Source organism: Physeter macrocephalus, chromosome 4 (assembly GCF_002837175.3).
Source record: "Physeter macrocephalus isolate SW-GA chromosome 4, ASM283717v5, whole genome shotgun sequence".
NCBI lineage: Eukaryota > Metazoa > Chordata > Mammalia > Artiodactyla > Physeteridae > Physeter > Physeter macrocephalus.
The window spans coordinates 141,580,891-141,595,010 of NC_041217.1; the positions used below are offsets into that span (position 1 = coordinate 141,580,891).

Below are 14,120 nucleotides of genomic sequence, written 5' to 3' on the forward strand. Positions count from 1 at the left end.
CCCGCACACCACAACTACTGAAGCCCACATGCCTATAGCCAGTGTTCCACAACAAGAGAAGCCAAGAGTAGACATGTAGATCAATGGAACATAACTGAAGAGTCCAGAAATAACCCCTTAACACTTAACGGACAATTGATTTGGGGCACTACAATGGGGAAATATTGAACAAATGGTGCTCTGACAGGATAGTCACATTCAAAATAATAAATTTGGGCTTTCCTTACACTACACACAAAAATTAACTCTTAAAAGAAAACACAGGAGTAAATCTTTGTGAATGTGGGTTAGGCAAAATTTTCTTAGACACAACACCAAAAGCTCAAGTGACAAAAGAAAAAATAAATTGGATCCACCAGAATTAGCAATTTTTGTGCTCAAGTAACACCATCAAGAAAGTGAAAAGACCATAGCAAAGGAAACCATAAACAAAACAAAAAGACAACCCACAGAATGGGAGAAAATATTTGCAAAGAAAGTGACCGACAGGGATTAATCTCCAAAATATACAAACAGCTCATGTAGTTCAGTATCAAAAAAAAGCAACCCAATCGAAAAACGGTTGGAAGATCTAAATTTCTCCAAAGAAGATATACAGATGGCCAAAAAGCACATGAAAAGATGCTCAACAGGGCTTCCTTGGTGGCACAGTGGTTAAGAATCCGCCTGCCAATGCAGGGGACGTGGGTTCAAGCCCTGGTCCGGGAAGATCCCACATGCCACAGAGCAACTAAGCCCATGCACCACAACTACTGAGCGTGCACTCTAGAGCCTGCGAGCCACAACTACTGAAGCCAGCGCACCTAGAGGCCATGCTCTGAAACAAGAGAAGCCACCGCAATGAGAAGCCCACACACCGCAACGAAGACCACGACTAGAGAAAGCCCGCGTGCAACAAAGACCCAATGCAGCCAAAAATAAATTAATTAATTAATTAATTTAAAAAAAGATGCTCAACAGCACTAATTATGAGAGAGATGAAAATCAAAACTACAATGAGGTATCACCTCACACCAGTCAGAATGGCCACCACCAAAAAATCTACAAACAATAAATGCTGGAGAGGGTGTGGAGAAAACGGAATCCTCCTGCACTGTTGGTGGGAATGTAAATTGGTACAGCCACTATGGAGAACAGTATGGCGGTTCTTTTTTTTTTTTTTTTAACATCTTTATTGGAGTATAATGGCTTTACAATGTTGTGTTAGTTTCTGCTGCATAACAAAGTGAATCAGCTACATGTATACATATATCCCCAAATGCCCTCCCTCTTGCGTCTCCCTCCCACCCTCCCCATCCGACTCCTCTAGGTGGTCACAAAACACTGAGCTGATCTTCCTGTGCAATGCAGCTGCTTCCCACTAGCTACTTATTTTACATTTGGTAGTGTATGTATGTCAATGCTACTCTCTCACTTCGTCCCAGCTTACCCTTCCCCCTCGCCATGTCCTCAAGTCCATTCTCTACATCTGCGTCTTTATTCCTGTATCGCCCCAGGTTTGTCAGAACCATTTTTTTTTTTTTTTTTTTAGATTCAGTATGGCGGTTCCTTAAAAAACTAAAAATAGAGCTACCATATGATAAGCAATCCCACTCCTGGGCATATATCCGGAGAAAACCATAACTGGAAAAGATACGTACACCCCAATGTTCACTGCAGCACTATTTACAACTGCCAAGACATGGAAGCAACCTAAATGTCCATGAACAGAGGAATGGATAAAGAAGATGTGGTACATATGTACAATCCATTGTAATATTCCATATTACTCAGGCATAAAAAAGAATGAAATAATGCCATTTGCAACATGGATGGACCTAGAGATTGTCACACTGAGTGATGTAAGTCAGACAGAGAAAGACAAATATCATATGATAGCTGTTATACATGGAAACTAAAAAAATGTTACAAATGAACTTATTTCCAAACAGAAATAGTCACAGATGTAAAAAACAAATTTATGGTTACCAGGGGGGAAAAGTGGGGAGGGATAAATTGGGAGATTGGGATTGACATATACACATATATATAAAATAGATAACTAATAGGGACCTACTGTATAGCAAACGGAACTCTACTCGTAAATAATCTGTAATGACCTATATGGAAAAAGAATTTTAAAAAGAGTGGATATATGTATATGTATAACTGATACACTTCGCTCTACAGCAGAAAGTAACACAACATTGTAAATCAACTATACTCCCATAAAAATTAAACCACCACCCCCAAACTAGTCTATCTGTAGGAACAAGCAGGAGAGATCACTCACAAAGATCTAATAACGATATTTGAAGGTTTTTTTTGCAGAAATGATGGAAAAGTACAAATAAAACATGAAATTGAACAGGGTATGCTTGTTAGGGTCTCTAGAAGCAGAAAACAGCTTTATAGGGTATAATTACAAAATCTACTGGCTTTTTGTTTGCATTTGCTTCCAAAGATTCTGACAACAGTCTTAAAACAGTCTCAGAGTAGATGACTATCGCTGTCTTTATTTGTCCAAAATTCTGAAATGCTCATCACCAAAACAGCTGTCAGTTTCTCCCAGTAACGTTATGTTCTTCTGAAAAATACCACTTCATACCCTTTCTCTGAGGGCTTTCAATGGAAGGATTATTCATGTCATATATGTTCTCTGTCTGTAATTAACTAAGAGGAAGGGACATAAAGATTTAAAGGAAGCTAAACTCATGGTTATCAAGGAGGAAGCGGGGAGGGGATAAATTAGGAGATTGGGATTGACAATACATAACTAATGAGGACCTACTTGTATAACACAGGGAACTCTACTCAACACTCTATAATGACCTATATGGGAAAAGAATTTTAAGAAGAGTGGATATATGTATAACTGATTCACAGCAGGAACTAACACAATATTGTTAATCAACTATACTCCAACAAAAATTAATTTTTAAAAATGAAAAGACAGTCCACAAAACAGGAGAAAACTTGCAAATCTCATATCTGACAAGGGATCAGAATATATAAAGAACTCTTACAACTCAATAAGGATCTGAATAGACATTTCTCCAAAGATGTACAAATGGCCAAGAAGCACATGAAAAGATACTCAACATGAGCCTTTACGGAAATGCAATCAAAACCACATGAGGACTTCCCTGGTAGCACAGTGTTAAGAATCTGCCTGCCAATGCAGGGGATTCGAGCCCTGGTCTTGGAAGATCCCACATGCCACAGAGCAACTAAGCCTGTGCGCCACAACTACTGAGCCCGCGCTCTAGAGCCTGCAAGCCACAACTACTGAGCCCGCGTGCCACAACTACTGAAGCCCGCATGCCTAGAGGCCGTGCTCTGCAACGAGAAGCCACCGCAATGAGAAGCCCACGCACTGCAATGAAGAGTAGCCCCCGCTCGCCGCAACTAGAGAGAGCCTGCGCGCAGCAACGAAGACCCAACGCAGCCAAAAATAAATAAATAAGTTAATTAATTAATTTTTTAAAAAACCCAAAAACCACAATGAGATACCACTTCATAGGCACTAGAATGGCTATAATTAAAAAAAAAAGATAATAAGTTTTGGTGATGATGTGCAGAAATTGGAACCCTTGTGCACTGCTAGTGGGAATGTAAAACCACACTACAAGTGTTTTGGAAAACAGTTTGGCAGTCCCTCAAAAGGTTAAACATGGAATTATGTGACACAGCAATTCTACTAGGAAGTATATAACCAAGAGATATGAAAACATATCTGTACAAAAACTTGCACACAAATAAATGTTTATAAAAGCATTCATGAGAGCCAAAAAATGGAAGCCCAGATGTTCATCAATGAACAATGGCTAAACAAAATGTGGTTGATCCACACAATGAAATACTTCACAATAAAAGAAATGAAGTCCTGATACATGCTACAACATAGATGAATCTTGAAAACAGTAAGAGACCAGCGACAAAAGACCACATATTAGTATGCATACTGGTATGCACTTCTCATTGGGGAAATGCAAATTAAAACCACAATGAAACACTTCTACACACTTATCAGAGTGTCTAAAATAAAAGACTGACAATAATAGCAGGTGCTGGTAAGGATGCAGAGCAAACAGAACTCTCGTATATAGCTGAAAGGAGTGTAAACTGGTGAAACCACTTTGGCAACTTATTTTGAAATGCATCCAAAAATAGGATGGATTGATAAAGGGATTGGATATGTGTTAAAACAAATATAGCAAAATGTTAACTACAGTCTAAGTGGTAGGAATTTGGGTATTCAAACAATTCTGTCAACTCTTGTTTTTGAAATTTCTATAATAAAATATTGTGGGAAAAACTAAATATATACCTGTTCCATTACCCAGCATTTCCACTCCTGAATATAAACCAAATAGGTATTTATATATATTTAAAAAAATGTTCACAGCACATTCATACAGTCAAAAACTAACACAACCCAAATATGTATTAATAGTAAAATGGATTTTAAAAGTATATTTATACAACTGAATCCTCTACAGCAATGAAAAATAATATGAGCTACTGCCACAAATATGGAACATCATAACTGAATTTCACAAACAATGCTGAACAAATTATTTAAGTTCAAAACTGGGCAAAACAAATAGAAGGTGGTAAGAGGTCAGAACAATAGTTACCTTTGGGGAAGGGGTATTGACTGTTAGAGGAGATACGAGGGAGCCTTTTGGGGGGTTGGATATTGGCTATATCTTGATGGTGATTATAATATGTAAAAGGTCACTGGACTATATAGTTAAGATGTTATTTATACTATTAAAGATATACTCTTTATTGTATATAAGCAATAAAAAGGTTTTACACACACACGCACATATTATACTTTAACTGTAAAACATTATACAACTCCCTCTAAATTCATGCTCACCACCTAGTGATTATTCTTCCAGCTCCAAGCTACCCAACTCATAGTTTAACCAGGGCAGTTCTTTTGCTTTTATTATTTTTTACATTGATGTTCATCATTTGATGTCTTCAGAAGCTAAAGAGTTATTTTGTGATTCACTGCCCTATCATAAATTGATCCTCCAACTTAAAAAGTCTCAAGTTTAATACTTGATTATATTGTTTCACACTGAATAAATGCTTCATGTATATACATTAATCTTGTCTCCTTAAAGTGGTAGCTCCTTAAGGGTAAAGGACTCATTTCTCCTTTCACCTTGGTGCCCAACACATACCTACTGACCGATAGAAGAAATGAAGTATGAAGCGTTCTGGTTTTTATCCTTAAAACCTTGCTACTCAGTTTACGGTAAACTGCTTTTTTTTGCCACATATATAAGAATAAATTGTTATACACAATTACATGTAATTTTAACTAATTGGATCAATTATAAAAGTCTCATTCTTCTTAAAGCCATTCAGCTTCATAAGAATTCAGAAAGTTTTAATAAATTTAGGAACTAATATATCTGGAGGATTGCTTTCTTCATTCCCACACCTTCATATCCCTTACTTACCTTACTGTATACTCTCTGGATTAAGTAACAAGATAATTACTCAACTGCCCCTGGGAGCACACTCCATGTTGGGTATTTAATTAAAAGATAGGTATATGTGCATTCATATTAAAATGAACTCAAAGGTTTTTTTTTGGCCTCTCCCGTTGCGGAGCACAGGCTCCGGACACGCAGGCTCAGCGGCCATGGCTCATGGGCCCAGCCGCTCCGCGGCATGTGGGATCTTCCCGGACCAGGGCAGGAATCCGTGTCCCCCGCATCCGCAGGCGGACTCTCAGCCACTGCGCCACCAGGGAAGCCCTCAAAGTATTTTTAATTGGTTACAATAAGGAACTCTTCTAAGACTTGAAAAGCAACATACCATAAAGTCAAATTGAATATCAAAACCAAAAGGTCAGGCAGATTCTCCAAGAGAAGCAAATATATTTAGTTCTCCCTTATCACTTTACTTTTCAACTGCATGTAGCAATTTCTTCTGCCATTAAAAACACACACACACACTTTGGCTATCTATATGCTAGCTTTTCCTCACATCTTTCACTCACATTTCCACTCTTGAGTCTTTAGTATCTTTCACTCTTGATTTCATTTACATCACAACTGCAAAAATCCTGAATACTGAACAGGTTAACAATATCATAAATATTTGTTAAATTCAATATTAAAAGTTACTGACAAGGAATCAACTTCTGGAAATTTGTTACAGCCTATTTTTTAATAATCTGTTGATACAGGAAAGAAACACATAATCCCTAACTCTTTGCTGGAAGAAAGGTAATACACAGAAGATAATTAATTCAGAAGTGGCTTGAAGCAAGATGACAAAGAAATACAACATCTAATTCCAACTGTATTTACAATCATCCTCTTTTCACTTCCTTCCTCATTTCTAGAAATTTTGAACTTGGCTGAGAAAGTAAAGACAGAAAGAAGTGGTACAAGTTGAAGAAAAAAGTCAGGGAAAACCTATAGTAGCCATTCTGAGACAATTTTTCTATGTAGAAGGAACCAAATAAAATTAAGATCTTTAAAAAAAATCCCCTTCTACCTAAAGTATTATATTATGATTTTTAAAAGATCTAAATTTTACAAAAATATATACTAGAAAGTGCTAACTAAAAAATTTTTTAAGAAAGTCAAGTTCTCAGACCTTATGTACCAAGTACTCATTACCCCTATCTTCTCAAGTTACCCTATAATTGGCTCTAGAATTAAACTGACACACAGACTGTCCTACTCTTAAAGGTGCTCATACATTCTTAATGGCAAAGAATCAGCCTTAATTAAAAGACATCCAGAGGGGTAGATCATGCATAAACAAACAAAACCCTTGTAACAATGGTTACAAATAAATAAGCAAAGATATTTGCTTAGTTATTAAAAAAAAGAAGAGGCAAACTGAGCTACACAGAACACAGACCAAACTCAAATGAAAACGAGGTAAACAGATTAACTTTCCCAAAGCTTACGCACATTATAAATTAGAAGTGATAGGACAAAACTGAATATAGTCAGATAAAATAGTTAATGTGGGAGAGAAAAATAGCAGAACCCTTTAAAGTACAAAAGCCAAACACTAAAGCATAGGATTCTGGGAACAATTTATAAAGAATCGAACAACCATAAGACTTCACACTCACAGAAAAACACAATAACTGATTTTCACTTTACTCAAGTATTTGAGTGCCTGCTATGTGAAAAGCACAGTTCTAGCAATGCAAAGATGAATCATCAGACTTGGATTCTAGTAAGGTACAGGCAACATTGTTATAAATAATTAAAATCAAATAGGAAGGGTAAAGAGGTGTCCTAAGAATGTTAAACAAAGTGTTAAATAAGTTCAGATTAAGAAGTTATTCATGTTGGGGAAGATCAGAAAAGGACTCATAACATTTGAGCTGGACATTGCAAGCTAAAATTTACATGGGGAATGATTAAGAGGAGTATTCTGGGCAACAGGAATAGAATGAGCAAAGGCAGAGGCTGGAAAGCGGAAGGCTAGCAAACTTAAGTCTGACTAGAGTATAGGTTTTATATAAGACTACGAAAAGCTGGAAAAGTATAAAAGAAGCCAGATCATAACTCTGAATGCTACGACAGATCTTCAGTGATGAGTCGGGAAGAATCATTAAGGATTAAGAGGCAAGGGAATCTGATTTGGATAGAATTTACTGAACAATAAATGGTTGGGGATGAAATGCATGGAAGAGGAGACATCAAATAGGTAATTGTGAGAGGTCATTAAGACCTCAGTTCCAGTGGTGACAGTGTAAGAGGGAGAAGGCAGAGTTCTAAGTTAGACACCAGGTGTCTACAATGTGTAAGGTACCATTCCACTCCACTGAGAAACTTTTAAAATCTTAACACCTCATTCTCACTTTTAAGGAAACAGTAATCTGGAAAAATAATAAATGTTAAAGCACCGAGAGCTAATAAGATAATATATGATTTCCAGATAAATATTACAAACAGAAAATACTGCACTTGAAGAAATCAGGAGAGGGGAAAAAAAATGGTCAGTGGAGGCTTTATTAAAGAGGTTGGAGTTGATCTGCACCTCAATGAAAAGGTAAAATTTCAAGAGAGGAGGGATAAAATTTCACACAAAGGGAGTTTAAGTGAAATAATTTGTTTAATAAGAGCAAGATATGTGAGATACAGTGAGGTAATTTCCAACAAAATAGTAAACAAACACTAATACATTAAAAAAAAAATTCAACTACCTGAACTTAACTTCATAAAGATACCAGAAAAACAAGGTATTATTACTATTACAGCTCTGAATGCTTAAAAATGAGTATTTTCTTATATTCTAGATCTTTAAACGAGAGGGGTTACTTTTAATGAGTTCTATAGGAGAGACCAAGCCTTAAAAAAAAAAAGTAACCTTCAGTCAGTTTGAAATATCCAAAATGTTATGTTTTGTTATTTGTGAAAGAAGTTCTTCAAGACACAACATAATCTGATAAACTCTCTTCATATTTTACACGTTAAGTGATATGAACCAGGATATGAACTCAGACCCCTCTGACTCCAAAACCAGAGCTACACTTGCACTCAGTGCTGTATTACCAATAATTTTTCTTCTGATTTTAAAATCTCAAATGTATTAATCACAAAGTGCACGGCAGAAGAGATTAGTAAATCTCAAACTATATAACTACTGCAAAAGTGAGAGATATCACTTTATTTATATATGTATATATATATTCAGATTAAAGTACTGTAAAGTGCTTTTCTGTTGTCAATGAATATTAATTTAACAGAGTGCCACTCCTGAATTAGCCATGAGAAATGGGGGTCTTAGAGTGACTAGTTAGTGGTTTCTCAATCTGTTCACTTACACCTTTCAAAGCTGGGCTACCTACCTGGCCCTTTCCTCTTATCCACCTTCATTCCTCAGCCTTTCATGACTTATCCTCCCTCTCACAACCCTTCTAAGGCTGCCCTTGATGGGCAGATTTCCTCTGTATTCTTTTTAAACATTCAGGAAGGAAAGAGTAGATGGCATGCCAAATTTCTTTGTTTTTTACCTTCTAATTCAAGAAAAGCTCTAACCTCTTCCCTCCAATTTCTTTAAGGACAAAGATTTAAGTTCTTTCTCACAAAATAAACATTTTGTTATAGAATATAAACAAGGCGAAAAAACCCTATTTTATCAATAATTATTTTAAACCAATTCCTATATTTAATATTATTGGGATTTGATTTTTAGGACGGATTTCTTAAAAATGATCCATTATAAAGGAAAAAGGCGGGCTTCCCTGGTGGCGCAGTGGTTGAGAGTCCGCCTGCCGATGCAGGGGACACCGGTTCGTGGCCCTGTCCGGGAAGATCCCACATGCCGCGGAGCTGCTGGGCCCGTGAGCCACGGCCGCTGAGCCTGCACGTCCGGAGCCTGTGCTCCGCAACGGGAGAGACCACAACAGTGAGAGGCCCGCGTACTGCAAAAAAAAAAAAAAAAAAAAAAAAAAAAGGCACTAGGAATGTGCATAATTCTTATAAAACATTCTACTGCACTTGCCTCAAAATAAATATATTAATTCATTTAAAAGAAATCCAGTCATTCAACCAACAACTGAGTGCCTAATGTGTGCCAGGCACTATTTAGGCACTTGGGAAACAACAATTTTTTAAAAACTCCCCTTTCCTCAGGGAGTTTACCACCTAGCAGGAGGAGACAGATAATAAACAATAAATATAATAAGTAAAGATAATGTGTTAGAAAGTGATAAATGCTATGGGAAAAAAATAGAACAGGGTAAGCGAGAATTCCAGGGTGCCAGCGCACGTGCACTTTTAAATAGGGTGGTCAGAGAGGGTGTAAGAAGGTGTCATTTGACTAAAAACTTGAAGGTAAGGGAGTCAGCCATGATGATACCTGGGGGAAGAGTACTCAAGGCACAGAAAAAAACAGAGTAAAGGTCCTGGAGTATCCTAGAAACAAGGAGGCCAGAGGAGGCAAGCAAAGGGCAGAGCAGTAAGAGGTGTCATAAGAGCTATGTATGGGAGCAGAGGTTATATAGATCATGTAGGGTTTATGGGACACTAAGGAATTTGGCTTTTACTTTGAATGAAATGAGGATCCACAGAAAGTTGAGTAGAGTGTCATGATCTGTTTTACCATAATCACTCTGGATGATGGGTTAAGCATAGACTAAAGGGAGGGTAAGGGTGAAAGCAGAGAGACCAGTTAGGAGGCTACAAAAGAAACCCAGGAGAGAAATATGTACTTCCCATCAACTTTGACCACAGCAGTGCAGTGCTTACATTTAAGCATAAATAGATAAAACAAATCTCAGATCCTGCTAATAAGAAATAACTGGATCTTACAGAAGTTTTTTATACAGAGCTCTTGGCATATGATACATTGTACATCTTTTCTTTTAACCACTCACTACAGAGAAATACCAAATGTGTTCCTTTATAATCAGCTATTCCCTCCATGAATTTTAAAAAAATCCTACTGTAACTGAGACTATTTTTTAAGGAAATAAGCCAATATTTCTGTAGCTCTGTCAATTATACACTATTTTTGAAGAAAAAAATAAGTCACTTCTATCCACTGAAAATATAAATCATTTACCTTGGATTAGTGTTTCTCAGACCACCTGATTTACATTCCTAAAAACTTCAATTCCTTCAGGTAAGACAAATTTCTACAAAAGTTTCTTTTTATACTTCTATCTTTAAAGAAATTACTTCTTTCAAATTGATGCCAAATTTGCATATCAGTATCTGGGTCATTCATTTCAGGAAATGGCAACCACAAAAAACTCCCGCTGTCACAAACAACATGTTTCAAACAACATTCCTTCATGACACCAAAAAAACTCTTATCATCTTATCCTCCGGGAAAAGGCAAATACAATTCCCATAAATTCTAAAGAAGCTATTCTTAACACTGCATTTATCATAAGGATATAAGAGAAAGAGTGCAGAAAGTCAAAGATATTTGACTTGCCTAGAAGGGGGCTAGGGAACATGGAAGGAGATTTTGAAATAAAAACTCATGCCTCTAAAAAATTTTGCTTATGAAACTGAAATAAGCACAATGTCCTATAGCATTTATGAAGGAAACCAAGAGTGAAATATAAACTATTTACTTGCTTCAGAGACTCAGAAAAACATCTAGACTTAGCTTGGATTTTTTAAGAGACTTCCCTTGTGACAATTCTTTGGAAGAAATGGGTGTGTAAATTTACAAAACAACTGAATTCAAATTCATTAATTCACTCAACATTTAAGTGCTTATGTGCCAGAAATTACACTAAGCAAGGGGGACACAGTCCGTGTTCTCAAGGGCTTACAGTCTTCACTTACTCCAGTTACTAAGCATCTACTATGAGCCAGATGCTGCGTATACAACAAACAGGAAACACAGGGTCCCTACCTGCATGCAGCTTATACTGGAGAAGTAGGGAAATGCCTCAAGAATGAGACACACATCTAACTAACTAAACAAGGATAACATTCAAGTGTTAAATGGGCTGCTTATGAAAGTGTGTACACTTCCTTCAGGGGGGACACAAAGAAGGGAATAATGGATTCAGGGTGAGAGGGAGGGGAATGTAGGGACTTCAGATACAGTTGAGTCCTCAAAGAGGATTACGTGTTCACCTTCTGTCCTTGGGGGAAGGGCTCCAAACAGAGGGGGCAAATGGAGCTAAGGCAGAGATGTGTGAACAGGCTGTTGTATTTGATAGGCCTGTAATATGAATGTGAGAGAGAAATCATGGAGACTTCTCTATGCCACAATTAAAAGACTGGACTTTACTGGCATATACGAAAGGCTCCTGAGGGTTTTATTCAGAAAACCAGCATATGTGATCAGGTTTTTCTGGTGTGGTGAGACACTGGTTTACATAGGAATGAGAAAAGAATAACACTAGATAATGATGTCACCACATGAAACAACAAAGGAGACTGCCCAGTTTGAAAATTAAACCCCATTCATGAAAAAAATTAAGCCACTTAACTATCCAAGCCCTTCTGGGGGGAAAAGTTTTTAATCAGCATCATTTAAAATGGAAAAAGTAGAGGAAAGGTTTATATATATTACGGATTATAACATCTGCATATCTATTTTGAGTTTTCTAAAGCAGTCTTTAGCTCTTTATTAATTGTGTAAAGATATCTGGAGCTGCTGATTGCTGTACAAAAAGCAGCGAAGCTATTTAGAAGACGAGTCTTTGATACAAAGGGAGAACCACGAGTAACAGAAGGTATTTCTCAAGTAAGGTGTGAAGGTTTCCAAAGTTCAAGATAAGCAAGTTCTCTTAAGTCAGCGCGTTTAAAAGGTGTGTCATAGGGGTGGAGCAAAAGGAGGGATTAAAAATTAATATAAACATATATAAAAACAAGTAACTCGATGTTGCTGGAACCAAAATCACTACTTGGAAATCTTCTCCCAAGCAGAGGAAGAAATGAACGCCTACCAAAGCCAATGAATACAGACAGACAGGAGGGAGGAGAGGATGATCACACTTGAAAGTATAAATGGGGGGCAGGGGGTAACCACCTATCCAGAACCCAAAATCCAGCCGGCGATGCGATGAGGAAATCACCTCCAAACCTCACAGTTCAGACATAAAGACAGGAAAATATCACTTCCAAACTCCACCATCTAACCACCAGCCACAGGCCAAGGGGATATCACACATACTCGAATCCCAGAAGTCAAGGACAAGTACCATCCCCACGCAGAGCTTGAGGGGAGGTGAAGAATTCCCCCTATCCTGAGGGTGGGGAGCTATCACCCTCATATCCAGCCCTAAGGGGGTCAGTGCCCCTCAGGCCAGGTGTTGCCGAGGCCAGGGGCAGTGACAGCCCCGAAGATCCCACAATCTCAGCCAGAGCTGCCTCTACTCCTCGCACCCCCGTTGACCAACACACACCCTCCCCTACCTGATATGGCGGCGGCGGCTCCTGATCCGGCTCCGTCCCCTCGCCAAAGCTAGCCCGGTCGGACTGAGACTCGTGAAGCAGGGAGATGTCATCCGAAGTGGGGGACTTGAGGCAGTTCCCCATCTTCCGGGGCTGGGGTGTGTGATCTGGGGGAGGAAGAAAGCAGTAGCGGGGTCGTTCGCACGCTCCGCGGTCAGCCTCGGTCAGCGAGGTGGGGTCGGGCGGCAGGCCGGGGCTCAGGCGGCGACGGCTAACCCGCCCCCCGGCGCCGCCGAAGAGCCGCTCATGCCAGCCCCCGGGGTTGGGGGCTTAAGGCTGGGCCGCGAGTTCCCTGGGGTCGCGGCGGTAGCCTCCTACGAGGCGGCGGCGGCGGCGGTGATGGGGGGGGGGGGCGGGGAGACGAAGCACTTCCCCACCCCGCCCCCCCGCGGGGCGGCGGCGGCCACGGAGCTGCTGGGCCTAATCCAGGTCAGGGGCGGGGGGCGCGGCCGTCGCGGCTCCCTCAGCTGCTGCCTCAGCTGCTGCTGCCCCCGCCGACGCCGGAGCTGCAGCCGCGGGCCTCATCCTACTCCGCCTGAAAGCGGCGGCGGCGGCCAGAACGAGGCCAGCTGCGGCCCTGCGTCACGCCGCCGTGCGTGCTCTGGTCCCGCCCCCGGCGCTGGGAGGCGTGGGCGGCTCTCAGCTGCGCGTCCCCCCCACCCAGCCTCTCTCGCCTTCTCCAGTCCCCAGCAGCTGTTCGTGGGCCTGCGTCAGTTTCTGCTTCTCTGACAGTCTGAGACGTGATTCCGAAACCTCTCCTGCGTCTCCCGTGCCTCCCCAGACGCACTGCGCCCACCTCGCTTGTCTCAGCTCTTACCTGTGCGCTGTTTTGACAGCCTTCTCACCACCTTCAGCCAAGTGATCTATCTTTAAACCCATATCTGAATGGATCACTCCCATGATTAAAATGTTAAAAGATTTACCATTTATCCCTTCAGAATAGAGTCCAAACTCACTAATGAACCTTCCCTACTTCCCCAGTCATTTCCTAAACCTCCTACATCACAGTCAGAAAGATTCTTCTACCAATTGTTCTATTTCTTTCCATTCCCACCACCATAGTACAAGCTACCATCATTTCTCTACAGTAATACTTTGAACTCTTTCCCCTGCATTCACCATTGCTTCCATTCAATCCACTATTTGTACAGTTGAGTTATCTTTTTTAAATGTAAATATGATCATGTCATTCCCCTAGGGAGAATTTAAGGC

The 14,120-nt window shown here is 39.7% G+C and overlaps 1 protein-coding gene across 1 annotated transcript in view; it reads right to left on the bottom strand.

Moving 5' to 3' along the window:
* RNF11 (ring finger protein 11) overlaps nt 1-13,240 on the bottom strand; it is a 39,954-nt gene extending 26,714 nt beyond the window's left edge. The window contains exon 1 of the mRNA XM_007113815.4: nt 12,870-13,240. Coding sequence (XP_007113877.2) covers nt 12,870-12,992 — 123 coding nt within the window. The 5' untranslated portion in view covers nt 12,993-13,240. The remainder of the gene's footprint in view (nt 1-12,869) is intronic.
* Nucleotides 13,241-14,120: the final 880 nt, after the last annotated feature.